Genomic DNA, 25,868 nt, shown 5'->3' on the forward strand with positions numbered 1-25,868 from the left:
ACCGGGCGGCAGCTTGATAGAGTCCGAAAGTCTCACGCCTGAAGCGCACCAACCAATAACCAACATAAGCGAAGTGAAGTGAAGCAAACCTGAAGGGGTTGGATTACAATTGAGTTTCGGCTACGACTTGGAATTTCAAGAATCACTCGGTCACGTTGGTGATGATGGAGGGGACTTTGCTTGGCGACCATCGAGAAACGGGAGACGACACGCCAGTTCTAGCACCGTACCGTGGGCACGTAGATGATGCCAGTGACGCTAGCGAGTGCGTTCCTGGGCCCGAGTCCCGGAGATAGGAGGGTTTCAAGGTTTAGTTAGTTAGGTCAATGGCACTGGTGAGCGACATACATATGTTATGGCGCGACAAAACGTACGGAAGATGCCGCACAAGTTTACGATATGTCATTGTCTGTGAGCTTGGCTTGGAACAAGAGACGCTCTAGGCGATGGAAAATGCCCAAGGGCTGGTGTTTTGTGGGGGTTCGTTGAGCAATGCAGAGGGATCTACAGGGGATTTGGTGGAGGTTGAATGTAACGGTATCGCGATGTTGAGAATGCGTAAAGCGGAATTCCTTGTCTTACAAGTGGTGTCATGTCATGGGAGTGAGTGCATACTTGAAGGTTTGAGTTATTGATCAAGGTGTAGGGAGATGGGATGATGAGGCTCACCGTATACCGAGCCCTAGAAGGAAAAAGCAAAGTGATGAACAGGTACGAAGCAACATGCTACAGATAAGTCGAAGTTAATGCACTGACTGCATCGCATCACATCGCATCCATCACGCACAGGTCCTGCCTGTAGGTGTAAGGAGGCTGTAGCTAGCCTACCTGGATACCTAGTAGGTAGCTGCAGTCTGTAAGGTAAGCCTGGTTGCCTGGCAAGGTAGTGTAGTGTAATAGTGTAGTGTAGCGGATATAGTTGCATGTTACGGTTGTAGTCGATTAGTTAGCTGACAGCCACATAGGCTCTGCGGAGTGAGATCCGCGGCACAGAAGAGGCCAACGGTTGCGATGCTTATGCATACCCGATCAGTACAAGTGCATCGCGGTAGTTGAGCAGGGTCCTCTTCTTTATCTTGTTCTTGTTTTATTGTGTTTCATGGCAGTTGGAGCCAATAATTATGTATGTACGTATGTACTGACAGCCCAGCACATACAACAGAGGAGATTGCAGATGCGGCCGATGCATGCACACGCCCTGCCACACCTGAGCTGCTTTGGGCAGTTATAGCAGGGTTGGATTTTCAGCTTCTCTCATGCGTCTTTTCCCCTTCTATGCATGTTGGCTTGGCAGCGGCGGTCAATTCAACTCACTCAGACTTGGCGGACAAGAGTCGGGGGTGGAGTTACATCCCATACAGTAGGTTACAGTATACCGAAAGTGTCCGACGGAATATTTATATTCAGTGACGTCAGGGGTCTGTAGCGGCGGTGAGAGATGCGATCCATGTTACCATGATGCATGCATTTTTGGTGGGTGAGTTATTTCCGTGGTGGTTTGGACTAGTAACGGTTTCAAGAAGCACAGGGCATTTTCTAGGTTCTGAAGGACAAGGGAGATGGTAACCTCACTTGTATATCATCATGACAATATGATAGAGTTGAAGAGATTTCAACGACATCACGTACATAGAGAGAGAATTGTACATATGGTTATGCTAAACTGAATATGCACCTTGGCCAACATGATTGACAAATTTCTACGTAGACGGGACAGAACAAGGTGGAATTGACAGTGGGGGTTCCATGATGGAGGGGAAACCCCGCCCTTCAAGACATCATAACTCTTGTTCTCTCTATCCTCTCAAGAGAACTGCCGACATATGATAGCAACTCATTACCCCCAGAGATAACAAACAACAACCTCAAAATAGCTCTACTTACAGTACAGTATCAACAATGGCTCCCATCGGCGTAGCATTGATCGGCGGAGGCCTGTTCGCTAAACAGGCACACATGGTGCGAAACCCCCAATACAACCGCCCGCCCAATTACGTATGCAGGATGCTGAACAGAGGCCCTGCAGCCTGCTATCATGAAGGCAGATAACCTCGCCCTCAAGGCCATCTACTCCCGTTCTCTCAAGTCGGCCAAGGAGACGGCTGCCCTGAACACCCGCTCCGGCCAAGACCCGGACTTGTACTCGGCCGATTCGGGATCCGGCAGGTCGTTTGACGACCTTCTTGCTCGCGAGGACATTGAAGCTGTTATCATCGCGTTGCCCATCCCGAGCCAGCCCGAGCACATCAGAGCTGCTCTCGCTGCTGGCAAGCATGTCCTTGCCGAGAAGCCGCTTGCTCCCACCGTAGCTGATGGCAAGAAGTTGATCGAGTACTACCGTGGTCTAGGAGGCAAAGCTACCTTCTCGATTGCAGAGAACTTTCGCTACAAGCCATCGTTCGACTATGCCGCTGCAGAGGCCTCCAAGCTCGGAAAGCTGCAGCACTTCAGTGTACGTGTGTTCTTCTACATGAGCGAGGATTCTCAATGGTACGGCACCGCTTGGCGCGCAAAGCCCGAGTTTCAGGGTGGTTTCCTGCTCGACGGCGGAGTGCACTTCTCTGCAGCGACACGACAGCTCCTCACAGATCCAGCAGTCGATGTGACAGCCTTCACGACTCAGACACAACCTCACCTGGCACCAATCGACACCGTGAACGCAGTGATCCGACTCAAGGGCGGTGTAAGTGGCACGTACCAGCAGTCCTGCGGCTCCAAGATGAGCACCTCAGTATTCCAATTCGGCTACGAGAAGGGCTCCGTGGTGGTCGACGGAGATAAGGTAACCGTTAAGCCGTGGGATGGTGAGCCTGCTGTGAAAGAGTTTGAGAGGACCAGCGGTGTGACGGAGGAGGTTGAGGCGTGGGCGAAGGCGTTGGCTGAGGGAAAGCCGGATAAAAGGCAGAGCGTTGAGGAGGCGTTGGCGGATCTCGAGTTTTTGGAGTTGATGTTTGAGAGTGGCCTTAATGGAGGGCAGGCTAAGAAGTATGAGTGTCAGTTGTGAAGGTGAGATTTTGGTGCAAGCAATAGGCCGGTGTGTAAGCCAATGAATAGTAGTAATATTGCGCCAGGAATATGAACAGGCATCAGATACAGCAGCTAACAGTAATATAAACGAAACATTAACCGAATAATGCAAATGCACCTTACTGGATGCAAGCCAAGTTTGTGACTTTCTAAATTCGCAGTACTGAGCCTCTTGGCCCTGATGATCCTGGTCTGCAATACTGGCTGGTAGGTGAGTAGCACTAAAGCATTAATTCTTTATTATAGTGGCCCATGTAGGCCATTTATATGCTTACATATATCCTTAAAGCTTAGCCTTTCCTTTAATTGCATCGTCACTAACAACCAGCTCCTGCAGTTTCTCACGAAGCGTTGAAGCCATACCGTCCTTTAGCGGTCTATTCGTCTCACGATCAACATACACCTGTATAAACTCCCCTACCGCCTTCACCTCTTCCTTGCCCTTCTCAAAGAGCGCAGTCTCATAGGTGACGCTAGATTTACCTAGCTTGTTGACACGTAGGGCAAGCTCCGCGACGGCAGGGTACGCGATAGACGAGAAATAGTTTGTGTGGGTGTGCACGCACATGCCAAACTGTGGTGCTGTAGGAGGATGGAGACCACAATTCTCAATGAGGTATGCGTTGATGATAGAGTCGAATCTGAGAATTGAGGGTTACTCGCTGGATCTCGAGATCTTAGAGAGATCGTCGCTTTTGATCACACTTACAAAAAGTTGTAAACGGAATTGTTCATGTGGTCATACATATCATTGTCGTTCCTGTTAACAAGGGAGTCAGTCTATCGGAGCGATAAATCATATCCCTTTTACACGTGAGAAATGTCACTGTGACAGTAGACGCATTCCGCAAATCGCAAAGACAAGGTAGGGTTAAAGGATGAGCAATGGTAATAATCCGGAGCAAAGGATACGGCTTTAGCTACTAAGTTAAAGCATCAATGAGGCGCAAACTCACCATCGCGTGCGGTAGTCGAGGAAGAAACGATAGTCTTCTCTCTTGCGGGTCTTTAGCTCCGCTGGTGAAGCCTTGTTACCCATTCCGCGGTTCGATTCTCTGGGGTAGTTAATGGATCCGTAGCGTTCTCGACCGTGGCTTTTTGCTTATGCCCTTTTCACTTTACGAAGGACTTGTTTTGCTGTAGTAAACAACCGGTAGCGCCGGTCTGCGTGGGTCGAGAGACGTGAAGTCTATTGGGCGAATTGCCAAGAAAATAAAACAAATCAAGCAAGAAATGCGACCGAGGTCAATGAGTCTAGACTAAAGGGACTGAGACTGATGATATGATCCTTCGACAGTTGCGCGATATGTGAAATAGTTATGGGGTAGCTTTGTAGTCTGGACCCCTTATGTCTCCTCGATGGTGTTTATGTTTTCGATGAGGAAACAGCCCCAATGTTTGAGAATCGGGAGCCAAGGGCAAAATCTCAATCTCACGATGAGGCAGAATTGAAATGGATTGAAATGAAATGGAATAAGATGAGATCCGAGAAACAGTGAATTCCTGGGGTATTCACTCTTGGATGTGTTTCCGAGGTTCTGGGTTGCCTAATCTCAAAATGGAAAAGCCGAGGTTCGATCCAACTCTTTCTTGGATGCGCTGTCTGAATTGTTTGTTCCCAGCCCCGGGAATTGATGAGGCATTCCCGTCTTCAACAGCGGCGGTTTGTCCGCGCGCGGGGCTGACTTTAGTGGACGGTTGACCTAGATTCTGCGGTCGTGGCAGCTAAGGCCGGGCACTCAAATCCCCTAGAGCACCCGAGAGACAGTGGGTGACGGGGAGGCCTGGCCTGGACTGGGCTGGACGCCTGCAGGCCAGTGCCCCCCAAGCCCTGTTCGTCAGTGGACTCTAGATTGACCTTTTGGGCTTTTGGCGGGGGAATCTTGAAACCATCTGCCAACACGGGCAAATCACGGCTTTGCCTTTGCCCTGGAGAGGAGTCGACTCATCCAAAAAGGCTCAGACCGCCCGGGGATTAATTACCTAGAACAGGCGAGGGGTCCATTCCTGCCGTATGTCACCGCTCATTTCTGCCGTTACCTCAACCCACAGAAAAAGATATCATCAGAATTTCAAAGACAATGTTTGCCAAGGGAGTCTCGCCAATCCCCGGGCCCACGCATACAACGTAGACTTCAGTGATAATTTGTCACTACACATTCTTTCAGCCCTTTGCCGAAAAAACGCCCTTCTCTTTCATGCATACCGTTGCCTACCGCACACAAGTTTGAAAAAGCGCCGCAAAAAGCGCTGCTTGTACTCCTCGACTGCTACTGAGGAATGAGGGCTGCTGCTCTTCGCCTCGGCCCGCACTCCTCCGCATTACGAACATCTAGGTCCCTGTCCAGGGCCACAGTCAGAGCATCCTCGCTACCCCCTCGTGAAAGGCGCCCCTTTGCAATGGCTACGTCGTCACCGAAGCTCGAGGCTTCGTCTTCCGAAGACAATATCTTTGCGAATTCTTTCCAGGATCTTGATATTCAGAGTGACAAGGGTCTTACACCAAGCCCTGTCCCGAACCAACCAAGCTCCGATCCACCACAAACCGCCACCAACAACAAAAAACAACAAAATCAAAGACGTCCAAAGCAAAAGAAGAAGCAAGATCCGCCAAAGGTCTCGGAGTCAGACGAGCCCCTCATTACACCAGTTGGGGACCCCTGGCCTCGGCCGTATCACTTTGAGGGAGATGGATTGCGTCGGGTAGTTCCATACCATTATACTTACAACACACATTGCAAAGAAAGATGGCGGAACAGGCCCCTCCTTGAGATCTATGAATCTGAATTCAGGGACCGACCGCTAGAGTACTATCGGCAGTCGATGATACGGGGAACTATTTTTGTTAACGGTCGGCGAGTCGGCCCCGATTATATTCTTCGAAATGGCGACCTCATTTCTCACACTCTGCACCGTCATGAACCTCCAGTAACAGAAGACCCTGTGCAGATCATCCACGAGGATGAAGATATGATCGTTATCAACAAGCCTGCGGGAGTTCCTGTGCATCCTGCCGGCAGGTACAACTTCAACTCGGTTGTTGAGATTATGAAATCAGACCGTGGCCCAGCATTCTTGCCATACCTTTGCAACCGCCTGGACCGTCTCACAAGTGGTATCATGTTCATTGCAAAGAACCCACCGGCTGCAGAAGCATTGGGTATCAAGATCAAGGACCGCACAGTAAGAAAAGAATACATCGCTCGAGTGATGGGCGAGTTCCCTGATGGAGAGGTCGTTTGCGACCAGCCCATTCTACAAATATCTCCCAAGCTTGGCCTTAACAGGGTGCGCGCGAATGGCAAGACAGCCCGAACTGTGTTTAAGAAGTTGGCTTACTATCCTGCCGAGGGAGAGAACGACGTAAACGAGCGCCCTAAAACTCCTGAACAGGTTCAAGAGGAGAAGCTTCGCCCTTGGGTAAACAAGAAGGGGTATTCCATTGTTCGATGTCTCCCTGTTACCGGTCGCACTCATCAGTTGCGGGTTCACCTTCAACATCTCGGCCATCCTATTCAAAATGATCCTATCTATGCTAACCGGCGGGTCTGGGGCGTTGATCTGGGACAAAACGACGCCGATGCGACTCAGAACACAGACGAAGACATTGTCAGCCGGCTGTCTCGGATGGGCAAAGACGAAGTGGCGGAAGCTGTTGCTTACTACGATGCCATGGTGGATAGATATGAAGAGAAGAGGGCCGAGAAGCTTACGGGCGAGCTCTGCGACATTTGCGAGACACCTCTATACTCAGACCCTGGTGAACATGAGCTATCGCTGTGGCTCCACAGTCTTCGGTATGAAGATGCAGGCGGTGCCTGGTCATATGTTAGCCCGTTGCCTCGATGGGCTCTTCCACCGAAGGGAATGAGTGGCCCAACATCGGTGGGTGGGATGGAGGAGTTGGTGGAGGCGGTTAAGGACGAGAACCCTGAGATATCATGATAACTGCCATTCCGTACAACAAGCACCAAGCAACTTTAGATGCCTACACTACATACATATTACGACCATCGCGTGGACAACGCCACCAAATAGAACGAGATGGCAACTCGTAGATACACATGAGCAGCTGAACCATAGCACATCTCGGATGAGAGCTGCAAAGCCGCCGAACCTATCAGACAGGACCAGCTTGATCCCCCGGCGCCAGGGTGAGGATCCGATATCCGGGTCATCATCCTGTGGATCTACTATTCGTGACCAGGGTCGGCCTATCCCCGTCAGTAATACAGGCAGACTATGACTATTTAGCTTATGCATGAGGTTCCTAGCCCGTATACACTGGAGGCTGAGCCAAGATAGGGCTTGGCTTCGAAACCCTTGAACATTCTTCAAAATTGCAAGCCTAGGGTTTGTGTTGTTGTGATGCGAGGCATGCGACCAATATCTGTCTTAGCTATGGCTCTCGGGATACCCTTCACCCGGGAGCGCGGATTTACAACAGATAAGCCCAAAGTTTAAGACAATTCAGTGGTTCACGGTGGCTAACAACGGGCACTTACTATAGGCTTCGTCGACGCCAGAGGCGCAACATAAAGCAACCAGCACGGAAGCCACTGACAGACTAAACTCATCCCTCACCCTCGGAACCCAGTTCTCTGGAGCGGAACCGGGAGGAATCAAGGCCAATGGTTCTCGGAGGATTGGGTCAATCTAAGCGAAGTACCGTAAGTCTCTAATGGGGCAGCAATCAGCCAATATGGGGCACTCAAAGCTCAAGCTCTCAACGCATTCCACAGTGAACACACAAGATCAGAACATACGAAGGACCCTAGAAAGATGGACCCCAGAGTTGAACGCAATGCCCTTGCCAAGAGCTATGCCAACCGACAAAGTCCGTAATGACCGCCTTGGCTACGAGACTTGCGAAGTAGCTCGAGATAGGGTCGATGATGAGACAGGTCTAAGATTGCTCGACGCGCTCCGGGTCCGGAGCCAGAGAGTTCACTGGGTTGATAGATGCCAATAGATGGAGAAACAGAACTCCGACTAGGCATCATGGGCCTGGTGTTCGATATATGGGGTAGAGAGTCATGGGGCCATTGTAGATCCTCACGGGGATCTTGGGTCGAGCATTGATTACGTGCAATTATACGGATTGAAGCCTCACCAGACAACTGCTGGCGACCTTATCCATCACGAGAATATCAAGACGAGACAAGGCCCCTGACAGGGTTTTGATGAAGTTCATTCAATTGCTTTACCCACTGGACTGGCTAAAACAAAAAAGCCCCAGTCAAGTCGAATCACATCATTATGTATGTACTCCGTATCACATCGTGAGCTCCACGAAGCATGCATGGGTTTAATCATCGCTGGCAAGGGGTCCATCCTCTAGCACAGCAACGGAATTGTGGCTGGCGAGATATGGATCATAGCACGCAAGCAAGCCATGATCGAAGCCTGCGCTGCGGGTGACCATTTGCGGCAGTTTCTCTTTTTTCCCTATTTTCTGGGGTAAAGAAGACAAGTTCATGATTGGGAATTGCTTGCTTTTTTCTGCGTTACCCATTCCTTCTCCACGGGTTCGGTTCTCTTCACCCTTGCCAGCAGCAGTTACCAAGTCCCCGGGTCTTGGTTCTTGGTCACAGTTGGGAATGGCAATCAATTCGCGCTGCTAAAGTTTAGTCAAACTGTCAAAGGTCCATGCCGCTCGAGTTGCGCGGGATGAACCTCACGATCAGAGTTTTTCTCATCTTGAATGCAACGCTGAGCAAGATCGAAAAGCAAGATTTGTGTTTGGCGGCGGGAGAAAGATGGCTCTAGTCGGGGGGAGGCCCTGCTGGGATGGGAGCAAGGAACCCTTTAAGTGAGACGTCATTGATGCAACGCGGCGTTGGAGAGAGATGCTGAAAACGGTTGAGAATTATGGATTGCTGACGATTTCAGCTGACGGACGCGGATCAAGATCAGCTCAGCTTTTCAACTGCCGAGACACGTTGGGTCATCATTGTCAAGAATAGAATACAACGGAACTTGGTGAAGCAACCGTGAGTTTGAAGGACCTTCGACACACGCAATACAGTACAAACGAACAAACAAAATTCTCAGCAAGCTTACGTTCGAGGTGCCTCACACCAAAGAATGACGCCATGCAGGATGTTGTCTGTCGGTCTGTCTCTGTCTAGGTCCCGCGGGACCATGCTCGGGGAACCTGGCAGAGAAGATTCTTTTTTTCCTTCCAAAGTCTCAAAGAGGGAGCTCACCTGCAAGCCCCAAAAACTCAAAGCAGCACAGATGAGCTGTCAGCAGCGGCTCACCACGGCCTTGAGTTTTAGGGGGCCACATCATTAAAACCGCCCTGTGCTGCTATTCCTCCTGGGGGAGTTACTCCTGGCTGCGCCGCAGCATAGACTTTCAGCCCCGAATTGCGACCGTGGTTTATTAGGTTGTCTTGCTTTTTCCTACGGCGACTGCGAAATGTGCAGCCCATTTGTCCGAGTCTATCAGTGCTTTACGAATTGCCACGCTGAAGAGTGACAGATTGGATGCATGTAGTGGAAATGGCTTTTGCACTTTGAGGGCCGACAACTCCTCAAAGGGGGCATCTTGTCCGCTGGGCACTGAATGCTGGCTCCGTGCGCTGCAGCCAAGTATTTCCTGTACTGTACTGTACCTAGGGGAGGAAAGAAAACTCAGGACCTTAATCCCAAATGACAAAACACTTAAGTAACTTGGTACAAGTTTAGGATGCCTTTAGGATACCTTTTGGTGAGTTTATTTTGACACCTCATATCAAGGTCCGGTGTTTTCTTGCCCCCCGAGGTGTACTTACACGGGGGATCTGCATGGGGTGGATTTCTGTATGGTTTCTTATTAAATGTTGGCGGGGAATCCGAAGACTGCAGAAGAGATATCATTGATACATACAGAGGACCGCAGCGTGGCTCCATCTCCATTGCCATGTGCCCCGGCACCTGATCTGGGGATTGGTTCTTGGCTTTGGACTTGACCGCAAGATGGTCGACGGTACTGTACTCACAGATCAAACGAGCGGCCGTGATGATGCCATATGGGGGCGGGTTTGGATCGACGCCATCGAGTACAGTAGAGTCAGCATGAAAGGGAGGATCAGTGATACGACTCACGATAGGCATGGCTTGTGCCGTTTCCACTCCATGGTAACGCTCCCACGTTTTGTCCGACTTCTGATACTGTACTAAAGTCAAGGACGAGCGTCTGGTGGTGGTTTACTTTGGCTTACAGTACATACACTCACTTACTGATGGCCCCCCTGGTTCCACGTGCTCCACCACTACACTACGATCCTTGGATCAACTGTGGAAGAGTCCCAGAGTCCTTAGAGAGGTTAGAACCGCGAAGCGCGCTAACTAGGGAGCCGTCACTGGCGACCGACTGGGTCCCCTCACACCCTGACCCCGACTCCGACTACGCCGGAAATCGGCTAGGTTAGAGGGATGAAAGTCTAATCCTGCAGGGGTCATAGGCTACGACAGTGCATAGTGGGTAGTGGGGGGAGCGCGGTAGGGATGGGCTCTCGATTCAGTGCTGCAGAGTGTCATCTTGGTGCCCTGGGACTTGTCCATTTTCCACGCTTCTGGGGGAGCTTCCCTGGGGGCCACGCTACGCTACAGTGCACTACATCACGAGTTACAGTACCTTGCTCTATGTTCAGGTTCAAGTTCAAGTTCAAGGTCATGGCCAACAGTAGACTTCCTTCAGGGCCCAATCATCTAAGGGCACCCCGGGCATATAGGCTCTGAGACAACAAAGTACACCCTTGTTTTATCAGGATGGGAGATACTGAGGCACACACAATAGACATGGCCATCGATATTCCATGATTAATCGAGGATGGCATAGCAGAGCACAGCACAACGCCTCGAAGCAAGGCATGGTTGGGAGCAATACGCCCGCCGAATGACTCCACCGCTAATTGCAGTGACATTTTACTGCATAGCAAGACAGATGATTGGATTCATTAATCCTCTGGCTCATCTGTACCATGGGCATGGCTATCGGAGATGGTACTGTAGAATCGAAAGCCGCGGCGAACTGGAATACTTCTGACGTGCCAAATGAAATGCAAAAAGACATGCGTTGAAATGTTTCGATGCATCGGAGCCAAAAAGCTAACCGTCCAAGGGAACGGCGACTCTAACTGCTAACGTGCTGTCAAGCGAGGAGCATATTACGATACTTGCCTTACAGTCAGCCGCAGAGCCCACATCGATAACGATTGATGGTTCAGGACAAAACGGGGGCTCTTCCTGTTGCAGACAATAGAGGCGAGACACGAATTAACTTGACGGTAGAAGCGGCCCTCGAGCGAAGCTCTGTTCAGCTCAGCGCAAGAGAAAGGGTCCGAGAGCTTGCAGTGGAGCGTCAATTAATCTTGGAACCACGACCACGAGGAAGATGGGGACCCGCCGAGTTTACTTGCGGTAGTGTGTTGTGGTGTTATTATCCATTCATTGAAGAATTCATTGAAGACAATTGAGAGGGGGGGAGGAGGAGCAGGAGGAGGAGGAATTGGTTATTGCGTCAAATCAAGGTCAGGCCAGGTCAGGCCAGACGAGAGCATGCCATTGAATGTCTACGGTCATGTCTGGTTTGTGGATATGAAAAACTGGACATTCTTGCAAATGCTATTCTGAAAGTCAACCTATCGACGACGTACATTGAAGAAGAATGGGGTTGGCCGAAGGAGATAATCTGGAAGCAAGAAACGCTCGAGAAGCAGGGATAAGCCACCCCAGACTGAAGAAGACGAAGAAGAGTCTCTCGAAGGAGGATGTACACATTCGATGTCCTCAGTACAAGCTCAAAGTACACTCTCATTCAAACTCAGCCAACCTAACAAGAAGCGTGGCGCACCGGACCGCGCACCAGGGCCAGTACCAGCACCAGCAACAGGACCAGCTCCATCTATCTCCAGCACGTACCAGAAGGACCCACGCCCTACCAGCCTTGTTGTTGCTGTTCCATTTCCATTGCTCACCCATGGCCCATGAGCCGGACAGACCAACGCTAACACTAATACCAACAGGGAGCATGATGGCCTCCCACTCTAGGGGGTGTGCCTAGCCATGCCTGAAGGGTCCGTCACGACAGTACATACTGTACGTATACGTTGGAGCACGCCTCCTCCGTTGGAGATACACCTTCTCCAAGGCGAAAAAAAGAAAAAAGAGGATGGTTTCGTTCGTTGTTCTACGCCAGAGACGCTATAGGGAAAATGGTTATAAGCAACACCCCTTGTCCCCTCGTCGATCAAATCTAGTACAGTAGTACGAATAGCTGGGCCGATCTCCATGCGAACACTTACTTGCACGACCTTGACCTTGACCTTGACTTAAGACTACAAGGACTCCACAGACTTCAACAGCATCTACCTACTACATTGCTACCATCTCCTCTCATCCTAACTTTCACCACACCTCACCTCACTTACATATATACACCATCCAGGGACCCTTCCTTTCCTCACCTTGACTTGGAGTTTCATCCTTCATACTTGTATAACATATCCGTCACATACAAGTCTTGGCCTTCTATATATATATACCCACTTCACATCCACATACACACTCTATCTTGTCAACTCACCTCGACTTGACTTGACTTGACTTGACATGATCGCATCGCCCACCTCGTCGCCGTCGTCTATGCCTTACTCTTCTTCACCCGACTCTCAAACAATCACCTACTCCTCACAAAACAACAACACCGACAACATGGTCCGCTCATCATCAGCCGAGCCCGCAAAGAGCTCTAAGCGAAAGGGTAAGTAAACAAAACCTAACCAGCCACGCGGGACAGAAAAAGCAAAAAAAAAAACACACATACACTTGCATACATCGCGCCCAGACAGCAAAGTCAATTCGATTCATACAAATACCCATGATCAACACTGACTGACACGCAACAACAACAGGCACACGAAGCGTCTCTACCCTCACACCTTCACAACTCGCGCGCAAGAGAGCCAACGACCGAGAGGCTCAAAGAGCTATCCGGGCGCGAACCAAGGAGCACATTGACCGCCTGGAGCGCGAGCTGGAGGACCTCAAGAGCAAGCAAAGCCGTGATCAGACAGTCCAGGAGCTTCTGCGACGGAACCAGGCGCTCGAGGAGGAGCTTATGCGACTCAAGGAGAACATGGGCGTCTCAATGACCTCGTCGCCTTACTCTGCACCTGGTACGGCTCTCTCAGTCTCCATCCCGACGTCCTCGTCACCGCACAACAGCATTCTGACAAGCCCCTCAGTATACGATGATAACCTCAGCACAGGCAGCGGTGCCATCCCTAGTCCTCGCGGCTCCCCCTTCCCTTCTGGCGACTACAGCCCCATCCCCGACTATGGACAGCAATATGTCCCCCTCCCTAACAACTGCGAGTCATGGGCCAGCACAGTCCCCTGCCCCGTCCCCTCCAACGTCTCAAGCCCTTCCTCATCTGCCGACGACTACAGCGCCGGCTACATTCCCACAAGCGTGCCTACCTCGCTGATGCCCTCAAACAACACAAGCTCCTCCAGCATCAGCGTGGGCCACGCTCACAAGGACGTGATCAAGATGGAGTATGAAGATGTTGACTCTCACGGTACGGTCATCCAGCAGCACCCAGCAATCTCGCTCTCGCTCTCAGGACAGGAGACTAATCACACTCAGTGTCTAGACGCCGGATTCCGCCTCAGCAACCCCTCGCTTCATCCCGTGTCCCATACTTACATGGCTCAACAGCAGCAGCCCGCCTGGAACATGTATCCCGTCTACTACCCCCAGGCTCAGTCCTCGGTCCATTGAAGGGCCAAACTCAACCGGGCTCATCCTGGCCGGGATCTGGGCCCGTTCTCACCACTCCGCCGGCCTGTCGCTTCGATGAGCTCTTAGTCGGCTTCCTCCAGGACTGCCGTCGCATGATCACCACAGAGTCTCTAGCTCACACTCTGGGTCCTCCCCAGATAGACGTGCGCTCACTGTTTCGCGGCCATGATGGCCATGGTCAGATCGCCTGCTCACCTCATCCCATCACCGACCTCATCCGCAGCCTCATCGACACAGCAGGAATGGCACGACTGACTGAGCGCATCGCCATCTTTGCGCCTCTGCAAACCATGATCTGTTGGCTTGCGCAGCCTACTCCAGAGAGACGCGCGCGACTATGCGAAGACTACGTGCCGCGAGAGCGCCAGCTGACAACTCCGCACCCTCAATGGCTCGATCTGCTCCTCTGGGGCAGTCTGCGCGAGGCCGCCATCGAGCGGCAGGATCTCTACGCTACAGACGAGTTTCAAAGGGTCTACTTCGACGCGCTGCGCCTTGTCAATTGGCCTTATCAGCCGCTAGACGGCCTAGTCACAGATCCGCAGACGGGCCACGTTGGGCTCACGGATGCCCTCATGGCCCATGCCATGAACGGTTCCAACTGGCGTCTGGCTGAGACCTTTGCCCAAAGATACCCTGAGCTTTGCGGGCTAGTGGCTCTGGAGTAGAAAGTCTGTCTGATGGGGATCGACCACACCTTTTGACTCTGACATGACTCTTCACCTTACCTCACCTTTACTTCACATGATTCGACTCCTGTATCATAAATCACATGCTGCAAGGCATGTCATGACATCGTGGTTAACACGGCACCACAGAACATCGATCCAAGAACTTACCGTGTGCTGGGATCATCCGCCGCGGCAAGTCTCTATCCTACTCCAACCTACGTCGATCATGCCCCATCCCACACATCCACATACATACCTACATCCCTATCTATCTATCAACTACCACTACTACATCGTCATCATCTTCTCAACAAAAAAAAAAAAAAAACACAAAAACACAAATCATGACATAACATGACAGGAAACTTTTAGAGGAGGAATCAAAGTACCCCACAAGATCTCTAACGGCCATACTATACTTCTTACTGTACTGTTAACATTACATTATGGGAAAACCAATACTGTTATTAGACATGTATACTTGAACATGAAAGGAACGGGACGGAGGCGTGCAATTTGGAACACACACACACACACACACACACAAACAGGCATTGGGACAAATCTAAGGAAATTCACCATTGGCGATATGGGGTTCTTGTTTTTAGAGGTGTTTTTGACATACATTACTGGGTGTAAGATGGTATTACCCATGTTCTTACTAGGTACATTTTTTACGAATCAAGATACACACGTTGGAATCTTCACACTCTGGCCTCAATTCTTCGTCTCATGGATCGTGATTGCAACTTCTACTATGAGCATCTATCTTTCGACTAGCAGGCGGGTCCGATGATGAAAATCCTCTGGTTTCATTTTACCCCATACACTTACATGGTCGATGACATTCCAAAACCCTGCATGGACCCTTGTCCAATTTCGACCTGTAATTGATGGCATATTCCCATATCTACAAGGGTGTGTACGTTGCTGTGCTGCTGTGTGTATGTATGTATGTAGTGTTGTTGTTGTTAAAATTATCCTTCTCTTTTCTTTACTGGTAAGCGTCTTCTACATACGTAGGAGAGTTACATCGACAATGCATCTCCACCGCCATGTTCCCGTCACGCACATGGCTCAGAGTCCCAAAGAGGGAGGGGGAGTGTCGAGCATTGGGCAGTCTGAGGGTCCCCCACTTACAGTGTACGGTTAAACCCATAGACCAGGGAGAGGATATCTGATATGTATCGGTCCAGCGCTTATACTGCTAATGGTCTAGTTGATTATCCCCCTATGCACCAAGGGGTAAAAGCTGCTCCAGCGACGACAGGCATGCATGCTGCTGTGCTGTGCTGTTAGTGTTAGTTGGTATCGCACCTTGGAGTTTTGGAGCAGATATACCTGATACCGATGCTAAGTAAGAAATACTCACCGGGTAGCTTACTTTTGTTCTGCCCAAAGACGTCAGTTGTCCACCTTGGCTACAACTATATCATTTCTCAGTTGCGTTGCATCGCACATGTCACTGCTCGAGCCCCTTGCGGTTGCGGGAGATCTCGAGCAGGGAAAATTCGCAACATTGAGCCGCAACAATACCAAGTACAGTGACTTGAGATACCTGCTTTTGCCTCCCACGTTCTCAAGTACAAGTTTTTCCAATCTTGTAAAAGATCGTGGCGAAACTGCATGGACACGCACGTGGCCCATCCATACCATATGGCCCTTGTCTCGCAATGACAGCTTGACACAATCTCATACGGCCACATGCGTATTCTAAACATGGACTTTTGCGATCCCGAGGGAGCAAGCACAAAGTTTAGTCTCAGGTTAGGCTTGAACGAACTGAGCTCCGAGGTACAGTAAATGTTCCATCCTGTGCTGTGCTGTGCCGTTTCTCTTGTCTCTCTTCTCAAGAGCCGGGGTGGCGTCACGGTCTTGTATGCCCAAAACGGTGATTTCCATATTGTCTATCGGTGCGACACCGACACCGACACACTCAATGAGAGAGAGACACTGAGACAGGCAGACACAGGCTGAGAGGCAGTCGCACACGCACACACACACACACACACACACACAGCGAGAGAGAGAGAGAGAGAGACAGAGTCTCAGCCCTCCGGAGCTACGTAATGGACATTCTTCGCGGAAGTTCCGTCTAGATTCCGTGAAATAAGGGCGTAAAACAGCCTCAAACGTTATGTTTCGCGGAAACTCTATTTGTTTCCGTGATCCCGTCGAGTCGGACGTTTTTCTCGATTAGCAACACGCAAAAGCAAAGAAGCGATTGTACAGCATTGCGGCTCGAGCCTCAATTCGTCAACGGCGGTTTGTACCACCGACCATCGGAAGAAGACGACGGCTGGTCGGAGAGGGCGAAACAGAGGCCTCGTCACGCAATTGCTTGGCTCAAAGTAAAGAAAAGTACCTTGCAGTAATAGACAAACCCAAAAGATACCGACCCGACCGGGTTGTTCCCGCGGGAAACAATGGGCATGGGTGGCACTAAAAAGTTCCCTCCGCATCTGCATCTGACTTTCACCTGAAGCCTCAAGGTAAGGCCTGCGCTGACGTTGGGAGTGAAACTGGTGACACTGAAGATCGGCCACTAAACATCCCCCAATTTTCGGTTGGCTATTACCTATCCTCCTCTTCTGAACTGTATTTTTATCATACTGTACTGTACGTAGAATCGTGACTTTTCCCTTCCGAGTATGCACTTCGCCAGCAGAAGGGACGCACAGGCATTTCCCAACCTAGCGGTGCAACGAAGCAACAGTCCCGTGAGACACTGACAACAGCAACTCAGGGCTTCATTGCGTAGGTGGCTTGGCCTGCTTGAGTCTGAGCCATTCTTCACGCAAAGCGCGGGCATTTAATTGTTTTGTTTCAATTTTCCGTCGCAATTCAGACCCCGATGTCGTTAAGGCCGCAAGATCCTGTATGTACAACAATGACCTGCATCTGACGTCTGACGCCCAGTTTGCGGTGAAGACGCCCAGATGTGTGAGATGCACAATGTACAATACGTTGTGCTGTGCTATCCTGTACACCGCAATATGGGAGCAAATCAGCTCCAGGGCTAGAAAACCTAGAAGGGGCCTGGAAGACTGCTCAGAAGGGTGATCGAAGCCAATGCAAGGCCAATCTGCAGGCGAGAATGGCATCGGCACGTGTTGTGTGGATGCAGAGCCACCATTCGGGAGGGAGGGTGAAGAGGCTACAGTCCCCCAAAGCGCTTCAAAGTCCTGTACGTACTGTCCTGCTTCCAACTTCATCTGCTGCAAAGCCGTTTCTTCGTGACTGAAAGATGAAGATAGTTGCGTTGAGTTGGAGAAAATACGTCTAACTGAAGAGGGCGAAGCGGTCCGAGGTGTGGAGAACTGTTAGACAAATAACGGTATATGACAGGCTGAATTTATCGAGGACCCTAGAGTTGCAGAATCAAGGGGTTCTGTATGGTCATAGAGTTTGCGCTAGAAGGTTGCTGCAGCTTCTATTCCATGGAAGTCAGAGGTTGACGTGTGGTGCTATGATCGAGGAATCATCGACGCTCCCAAGGGGGGGCCTTGGAACTGTAGGATGGGGGCTCTCATGCAGGAGTAACCAACAGTGAGACATGCTACGTCAAAAGAAGATGGAAAGAAGTCCTGCCGAATAAAGGCGTCAGCCTGTTGTCTCCATCTCTTCTCTAATGGTGTCCTCGTCAGCGTCGATTTCCGTCCTGTTACCGTTTCTGTCGTGTCGGCCATGCGACCACACAGACACACATGGCTCAAAACGGACTAACATCAGCCAAATTCTCTTGGGGCTGACTTGAGAGATACCACAGTCTGTCGAGATTAATCACCGTAATTATACCCTCATATCAATCTGTTGGCTCGTTCGTTACTAGGGGGCAGCCTGAGTTGAAGGCTCAAGATTGGGTTTGCCGCGCCAGGGGTTGTTACGGTTCCCCGATCAAGTATAGAGTTGCATTATCTGTGGTTGTCTTCTGCAATGATGACATTCTCCCCTTGAGAACTGGCAAATGCGAGGATAGGAAAAGGGCCTATACCGCTGCTTGATCGCCATTCTTATATGTACTGTCTTTTGTACACTGTCATATGCAAAGATACGGCCCTGCTGTTGCCAGCACATCATAAAAAAGTCATTTGACTAATATCGTGGTGTAGAAATTGAATATGGCGATCCGCCTCGAGCCGTTGGGGTAATCCTGGCTGCAAATTACAGGCTTTGCAACAACCCCTGGGTCGTTCGCCATGGACCCCCGTTCACACTGAGGGGACGTGGCTTGCATGGATTTGTTGACAGGGATTTGGGAGATCATGACGCTAGTAGGGGCGCTAGAATATCTCATTCAATCCATCAGCAAATAACGTCGCGGCATATAACTCATGCGCGGCTGCTTAAAATTGCTAGACGGTGAAGTGATGTGCAGTTAGAAAAAGAAACAACCGTGTGAATAGTTGCGCCAAGACGTATGAGCCGGATATCCATAGAGCCCATGATCTTCAATTAGGCCTAAAGCCAGGGATTAGTTGAGTAGCGGCACGATTTGCGAGGAGAGATGAGGTTGGACGCAGGTGGATCTCCCAACTTCCCATCTCCCTTCCTAAGAAGAACCAAGAGACCAGATCAGTTAGCTCCATCTCTGTACCTAAAAACCACGAGGCAAGCATGGATAGGGCCTGAGGTGACAGGAGACACAAGCAGAGTCTGAAGAATGCCCCCTGCGTTGCACAGACATGATGGCTGCAGGAAAAGAGACCGACTGCCGTAAGGAGTACTCATTACTCAATGAAAGGAGAATCCACCGCTTTCGTTCAAGAGGCCCGAGGAGGTGTTGCATTCTCTGTTAATATCTCATACGTAAAAACTTCGATGTTTTATCAAACCCTCATCATGAAATATGTACTTGCTGTGGCTGAGTGTGGCTAACAGCAAGGTTCTTCTCGAACCAAGTGCAGAAGACAATAGAGTTTGTTCTTGCAGCATCTGAAATCTTTGATGCACGCCCTCACTGCTACCAGGCACGTGGCGAGGCGCCAACCATGCGATGCAATGGGGTCGCTCGAATGTAAAAAAGGGGGTCAAGGACAAAGTATCTCAAGTACTCGATACTCGTGTGTCAAAAATCCTCCGTGTCTCCATCTCATCTGCCAAAAGATACGGGGCATTTCGCGAGCTAGACCGACAGAGTTTGACGGTTGTTGCTTGCACAGCGGCAAGCCATGTGGACGTGGTGATACGCGTGCGCGGCAAGGCTGGACGGAACGTACAGAAGCTTCCATTTGCCCTCATCTTGTTTCCGTACACCATTTTGACTTTCGTCTTATTTTGTTTCCAGTAAGCACCTCGGATGAGGCGTCCACAATCATATTCTCACACACCGTGACGGTGAGGATAGAACTATGTGGCTGATGACGTTCTTCGAAACGGGTACAGGGTTCACTCGGGGCTGGTACCCAACGGTATGAATTTGCGCTGGGAGACTGTCTCACCTTGCAACCTCCTTGAGAATTAGTCTTGGCAGTGTTCTTTCCAAACGGATGAACCGCCAAGACATGTGCCATAGTCCTTTTGCAATGTTCTTCGGCCGTAAGGATGAGATTTTCTTTTCCCGCGAGATGATTGTATTCTTCTAGGATGCGCTATTGCCTGTAGGATATGCAAGCTTCCTTGGAAGTGTTGCAATGATAAGCATGCCAGCAAATGAAACCCTTGAGTTGGAGGGCTTCATTCTGGTAAGCCAGGATTGGACAGGAAACACGAGCTTTCACACAGGTGTGACTTGGTGGACTGTTGTATCAATTCTGGAAGCGGTCTGAAGGACTCAAGTGTGTACCGTATCCATGACCAAGAATGCATGTCTGTGAAGATCATCGTCAACGCGGTAAGAAACCCAACTGGTCGTAACCCGCGCGACTGAGCCTATCCTCATTATGCTTTACTCATTCAGCTGTGGCTGAAACCTGGCTTCTGTGAGGCTTACAGAGATAGGAAGGAGCCTGTGCTCTATGAGCTTGTAGCTCAGCCTTGATCAAAGACGGGTTGGTGGTGCCGCCCGTTTCATTCCCAGTCTCCCCGTTCAGGGCACTTCTCTCGGTGATTGGACCTGGAGATACCGAGCAAAGTGTCCGTATACCGGGAAGCGCGCTCCGACTGCAACCCGCCATGAGGTTGTCTCGGCAACCCTCGAACATGAAGCTCTCGTCGCCAATCATTGTTAGCGGGATAATGATCTATCATGTCCATTCACGGTCTATGGCTTCGACCAAAGACTCTTGGCGTGGGACGGACTCGGTCGCGAGGAACACCGGACTCAAGAGCTATTCGGCGGCCTTGTGGGACTTTATCGTGGGTCTCAACGCCCGATGTCAAATCAACGGGAGCCGTCGATGATTTGAGCAAGGGTTGTTTCGGGGAGGAGAGATGCCGATATCCAAGCTCCATAACTTCATTCCACGACCCGCTTTAACCATCCATCTCGAATTCGTTCTCATCTTGTCCTGCTCGCTTTCCTAATTTCAGACCCTTTCACTTATTGGTAACTAGTCTTATCACTAGACGCCGGCACTCAGGCCAAGAAACGTGCAAGACGTTGGGGTCACGGATGCATGTAAACATACTTTCGATCCCACAGGGCGGTCCGCATGCCACCCTCGTGGGACAGCGCCAAAAGCGTGTATCAAGGCAGCCCATTGGTGGCAGATCACCCCTAGTCATCAACTGCAACATCAGCCTAGAGACCGTTGCCGTCATTTCGTCGCAGACCCCTAGGCCTCACTTTCCAGCTATGCATGTCACTTTAGACCAGATCCTCGAGGCCCGGCCGAGTTGGATCTTCGACAACGAACCCCAGCGAACGGCAACCCTAGCACGACGTGAGATCAAATCGAGTGAGCAATTCGTGATAGAGTGTTGCTGTTTATGCACACCCGTGATACTCTGCAGAGTCATCTGTTTGCTTCAAACTTTATATTCATGACAAGAGTCAAACGAAGTCTTGATACCATTGGTACCCTGGGTAACAGCAAGGCAGCCACAAGCGCAACAAATGCCGCTTGTAGCGCATATGGCGGTAGTAATTTAACTCTGTCGCGGCAGGCATGGCATCCGTCCATTGGTGATTTTGCGAGAAGGTTTGTCGTGTCAGTCGTCAGTGTCATTGACCCTGAAGCCATGATGCATCACGGTCGGAGCGAAAGCCGAGAAATCATGAGATTGAGACCGGTACTTGGTTTGATCCAGGGTATCCATCCTGCAAGGTGAAAGCAAACCAAGGGTTTAGTTCCACGTTAGTGAATGCCGCGGGGTGATCTGGACTCAGCCTAGTCCCAGGAAACAGGAACCCAAAACTCTGCCACGGCTGGTCTAATCCGGTTTGCACAGCGTAGCAATGGTGTTAGATACACGTGAATGCAGTGAAGCATAAGTCTTGGCATTTCATACGGATCATGATGACAATTCGATCTGCAAAATACGTGATAGTTGGTCAAGATAATTGAGAAGCAATCGAGATGGGGGATGAGAATTCGATTGCCGTGTATGATATGATGGCTGAAGAAGTTTCTTCGTCTCATCTGCCACCATTTACTCGTCATACATAGCGCAGTCGCCGGAAGACACCCGTAACCGGGTATCTTCCGGCCCGAGTCCGAAAAGTTCGGGCCGGGTGCAATCGGCGCCGTCTCTTTCGGATATTCTTCGGGACGGAGAAGCTCTAGCTATTCCCAAAGCTCTCAACTACTGTGGTTCTTTTGTTGAGAGCTCTGTGGACCTGCTACGATTAGGCTCAGCGGAACCACCGCCCCTCCGTTCGTGCCTGGGCCTTGGGGCGGCGACGATACCATGGACTTGGGAGCGAGACAAAGCAAACATGTTGGTCCATTTGCCGGATCGTAACGGACCGCTACGATTAGTGATCGGGTCTTGGCCTGTATCTCTTCTTTGCTGCTAAATCTCGGCCCGTTTAATTTGTTGGTAGTAAGCGTGGAAAAGTACCGTAAAGTAGTCGGATCCTGAAGGATCCATCGGAAAAGGCACGATCTTCGGTGCCGGATTCATCAGGGTCCCTTTGTTAATCCGAGTTTGAGAGGTGGAAATCTCGGGTATTGATCGAGATGAGAATTGCCCCTACCGAGGTGAAGACAAGCTCACCCCCGAGCGGTTCCCCACTTTCCACGAACCTTCCAAAGCCAGCCCCACGTGACTCTTCACATGATCAGCTCATTCGATTCCTTCCATTCATCGATTCAACTCTGGCATCGCGTATCTCATGATATTCAAGACGCAATACGCTGATATCCCCCGCTTCGTATTGTTTTCGCCCGAGGTTTACGAGACGGAATTTCGTCCCGACGAAGCGACAACCTGGAATGAGTTCCTGTCGATACGCTCAATGATTGGAGGAAATCTCGGCTAAGCCACGGGTAGAATCTAGAAGCTCATCATCCGTGGGGCTCACCACCAGCTAGATGCTCATCTGGCATCATGAGAATGAATTGGTCTGTTCGACTGGCAAATGATAGAGGAGAACGAGCTTCTTTCTCGCCCGATGGATGCATATGTATCAGGCAGAATAGCAGAGACACCTGAGTTGCTGCGGGGTTGTCATTTACCCAGGCAGGTTCACAGCTTGTTCAGGGCCCGAGTATTTATCTGACAACTAGAGGACCTAATTTCTGTCAATTGATCTACTTTCTCATTATTTTTGCTTTTACCGTGACTCAGGCTCTCTGGAAGCGACGAAAATGGCTGATATAAACGTTGAAGAGGTCCTGGAAAAGCTGTCTCTCGCTGAGAAGGTCTCTCTTCTGGCAGGTTAGTAGCATCACATGAGGGAAACAACAGCAACTAACATTTCCATAGGAATTGACTTCTGGCACACAAAGTCACTCCCAGAGCATGGAGTCCCATCTCTACGCCTATCAGATGGCCCCAACGGTGTAAGAGGCACCAGGTTCTTCAACGGAATCCCAGCAGCATGTTTTCCCTGCGGCACTGGTCTCGGTGCAACATTCAACCAGGAACTGCTCGAGGAAGCAGGAAGGAAGATGGGCGAAGAGGCCATTGGAAAGAGTGCTCATGTAATCCTCGGCCCTACCATCAACATGCAGCGTTCACCTCTTGGAGGACGTGGTTTTGAGTCTATAGGCGAGGACCCCTTTCTCGCTGGTCTGGGTGCCGCTGCGCTTGTCCGTGGAATCCAGAGCACAGGTGTGCAGTCAACAATCAAGCACTTCGTATGCAACGATCAAGAACACAAGCGTATGAGTGTTCAGGCTATTATCACTGAGCGTGCACTCCGAGAGATTTACGCTCTCCCCTTCCAGCTGGTTGTACGAGACTCACAGCCCGGTGCGTTCATGACATCTTACAACGGTGTCAACGGAACTGCTTGCAGCGAGAACAAGAAGCTACTGAACGACATGCTACGCGAAGAATGGGGTTGGGAGGGGCTGATCATGAGTGATTGGTACGGTACGTACAGCGTTACGGATGCCATCAAAGCTGGTCTTGATCTAGAGATGCCTGGTCCTACTCGCTGGCGAGGCGATGTCCTTAACTTTGCAGCTGCTTGTGAGAAGGTTTGGGGGCATGTTATTGATGATCGCGCCCGAGAGGTCCTCAAGTTTGTCAAGAAGTGCGCTGTCTCTGGTGTCGAGGAAAACGGCCCCGAGAAAACACTTGATACACCTGAGACAGCCGCTCTTCTCCGCAAGATAGGAAACGAGAGCATCGTCCTCCTCAAAAATGAGAAGAGCCTGCTTCCATTGGCGAAGGACAAGAAGACCTTGGTCATTGGACCTAACGCCAAGGTTGCGACTTACCACGGTGGTGGCTCTGCCTCTCTAGCCGCCTACTACGCTGTGACACCTTACGATGGTATCGCTGAAAAGCTCGGTAGCCAGCCTGCTTACACTATCGGCGCATACACCCATAAGCTGAGTCCTTTACTGGGAAGCCAGACCAAGGGTGAAGATGGAAAGGCTGGTATGAGCTGGAAGGTGTACAACAAGCCACCCAGCGACTCATCCCGCAAGCCCGTCGACGAGCTGTGGCTCGCCAAGTCGGAAATGCACCTCGTTGACTACTACAACTCTGAGCTCGAAGATCTCTGGTTCGCAAACCTAGAAGGCATTCTAGAAGTCGAGGAAGATTCCACGTACGAGTTTGGCGTCATCGTATGCGGGACTGCCAACCTCTACGTCAACGACGAGCTTGTCGTCGACAACTCGACCAAGCAAATCGCCGGCGACGCATTCTTCGGCACCGCGACACGGGAGGAGCTCGGCCGCAAGGACCTAAAGAAAGGCGAGAAGTACAAGGTCAGAATTGAGTTTGCCTCGGCCCCAAGCTTCACCCTCAAGCTGGACAACCCCGTCGTCGGCCACGGATCGCTTCGCGTCGGCGCATCGAAGGTCATCGATGCGAAGCAGGAAATCGAGCGATCTATCGCTCTCGCTAAGAAGCATGATCAGGTCATTATCTGTGCTGGTCTCAACTCTGACTGGGAGACGGAGGGCTCCGACCGTGAGAGCATGAAGCTTCCCGGAGCTCTGGATGAGCTCATTTCCGCTGTCGCAGCTGCGAATCCGCAGACGGCTGTTGTTATGCAGACTGGCACGCCGGAGGAGATGCCCTGGCTGGATGAAGTCCCTGCTGTGATCCAGGCATGGTATGGTGGTAACGAGACGGGTAACTGCATTGCGGATATTCTCTTTGGTGATGCAAACCCATCTGGCAAGCTATCACTGAGCTTCCCCAAGCGCTTAACCGATGTGCCAGCATTCCTTAATTTCCGAACTGAAGCCGGGCGAACACTTTACGGTGAGGATGTGTATATGGGATACCGATACTACGAGTTTGCCGACCGTGAGGTCAACTTCCCCTTCGGCCACGGTCTCTCATACACCACTTTTGCCTTCTCAGACCTGAATATCTCTTCCAAGGAGGGCAAGCTTACCACAAGTGTTACCATTAAAAACATAGGCTCCATACGTGGTGCAGAAGTTGCGCAGCTTTACGTGCGCCCAATGCAAGCCGCCAAGGTGAACCGTCCCGTCAAGGAGCTCAAGGGTTTCGCAAAGGTTGAGCTGGATGCTGGCGAGTCCAAGGCAGTGAATATCACTGAGTTGGAGAAATATGCCGCTGCATACTTTGATGAGGAGAAGGACAAGTGGTGTGTTGAGGCTGGTGAGTACGAGGTGATTATTAGTGATAGCAGTGCTGTGACCGACAAGGCGCTCAAGGGCTCGTTCAAGGTCGATGAGACATACTGGTGGTCTGGTATTTGATGTATGAATCATAAACCGTTGGGCAATAACTCGATATAATTTGACCTGTTGATTCACTCGGCTCATTTTGTCAATAGCAGCTTGTGCTTCGTATTAACTACTATGAAGTTGTAGGTGATAAGATCGTGTCCTCTCC

At 50.7% G+C, this 25,868-nt stretch overlaps 5 protein-coding genes; 4 read left to right on the forward strand and 1 right to left on the reverse strand.

Annotated features, from left to right (window-relative positions):
- Window positions 1-2,035: 2,035 nt before the first annotated feature.
- On the forward strand, window positions 2,036-3,004 carry FFUJ_07955 (related to dehydrogenases and related proteins; the record flags this gene model as incomplete). The annotated part of the gene is made up of 1 exon (XM_023578266.1): window positions 2,036-3,004. The coding sequence occupies one exon, from the start codon at window positions 2,036-2,038 to the stop codon at window positions 3,002-3,004; it is 969 nt and encodes a 322-aa protein (XP_023431101.1).
- A 306-nt stretch (window positions 3,005-3,310) lies between these two features.
- FFUJ_07956 (related to thioesterase) lies at window positions 3,311-4,066 on the reverse strand (the record flags this gene model as incomplete). XM_023578267.1 has 3 exons in its annotated part: window positions 3,311-3,668; window positions 3,737-3,787; window positions 3,984-4,066. 3 exons carry the CDS (start codon window positions 4,064-4,066, stop codon window positions 3,311-3,313), a joined length of 492 nt encoding a protein of 163 aa, XP_023431102.1.
- A 1,361-nt stretch (window positions 4,067-5,427) lies between these two features.
- FFUJ_07957 (probable RIB2-DRAP deaminase) lies at window positions 5,428-6,972 on the forward strand (the record flags this gene model as incomplete). Its single annotated transcript, XM_023578268.1, has 1 exon — window positions 5,428-6,972. The coding sequence occupies one exon, from the start codon at window positions 5,428-5,430 to the stop codon at window positions 6,970-6,972; it is 1,545 nt and encodes a 514-aa protein (XP_023431103.1).
- Window positions 6,973-12,626: 5,654 nt separating this feature from the next.
- FFUJ_07958 (uncharacterized protein) lies at window positions 12,627-14,489 on the forward strand (the record flags this gene model as incomplete). XM_023578269.1 has 3 exons in its annotated part: window positions 12,627-12,777; window positions 12,929-13,597; window positions 13,666-14,489. 3 exons carry the CDS (start codon window positions 12,627-12,629, stop codon window positions 14,487-14,489), a joined length of 1,644 nt encoding a protein of 547 aa, XP_023431104.1.
- An 8,696-nt stretch (window positions 14,490-23,185) lies between these two features.
- Window positions 23,186-25,732, forward strand: FFUJ_07959 (related to beta-glucosidase; the record flags this gene model as incomplete). XM_023578270.1 has 2 exons in its annotated part: window positions 23,186-23,255; window positions 23,304-25,732. The coding sequence occupies 2 exons, from the start codon at window positions 23,186-23,188 to the stop codon at window positions 25,730-25,732; spliced, it is 2,499 nt and encodes an 832-aa protein (XP_023431105.1).
- Between the last annotated feature and the right edge of the window lie 136 nt (window positions 25,733-25,868).

Source organism: Fusarium fujikuroi, chromosome FFUJ_chr05, assembly GCF_900079805.1.
Source record: "Fusarium fujikuroi IMI 58289 draft genome, chromosome FFUJ_chr05".
NCBI classification, from domain to species: Eukaryota; Fungi; Ascomycota; class Sordariomycetes; order Hypocreales; family Nectriaceae; genus Fusarium; species Fusarium fujikuroi.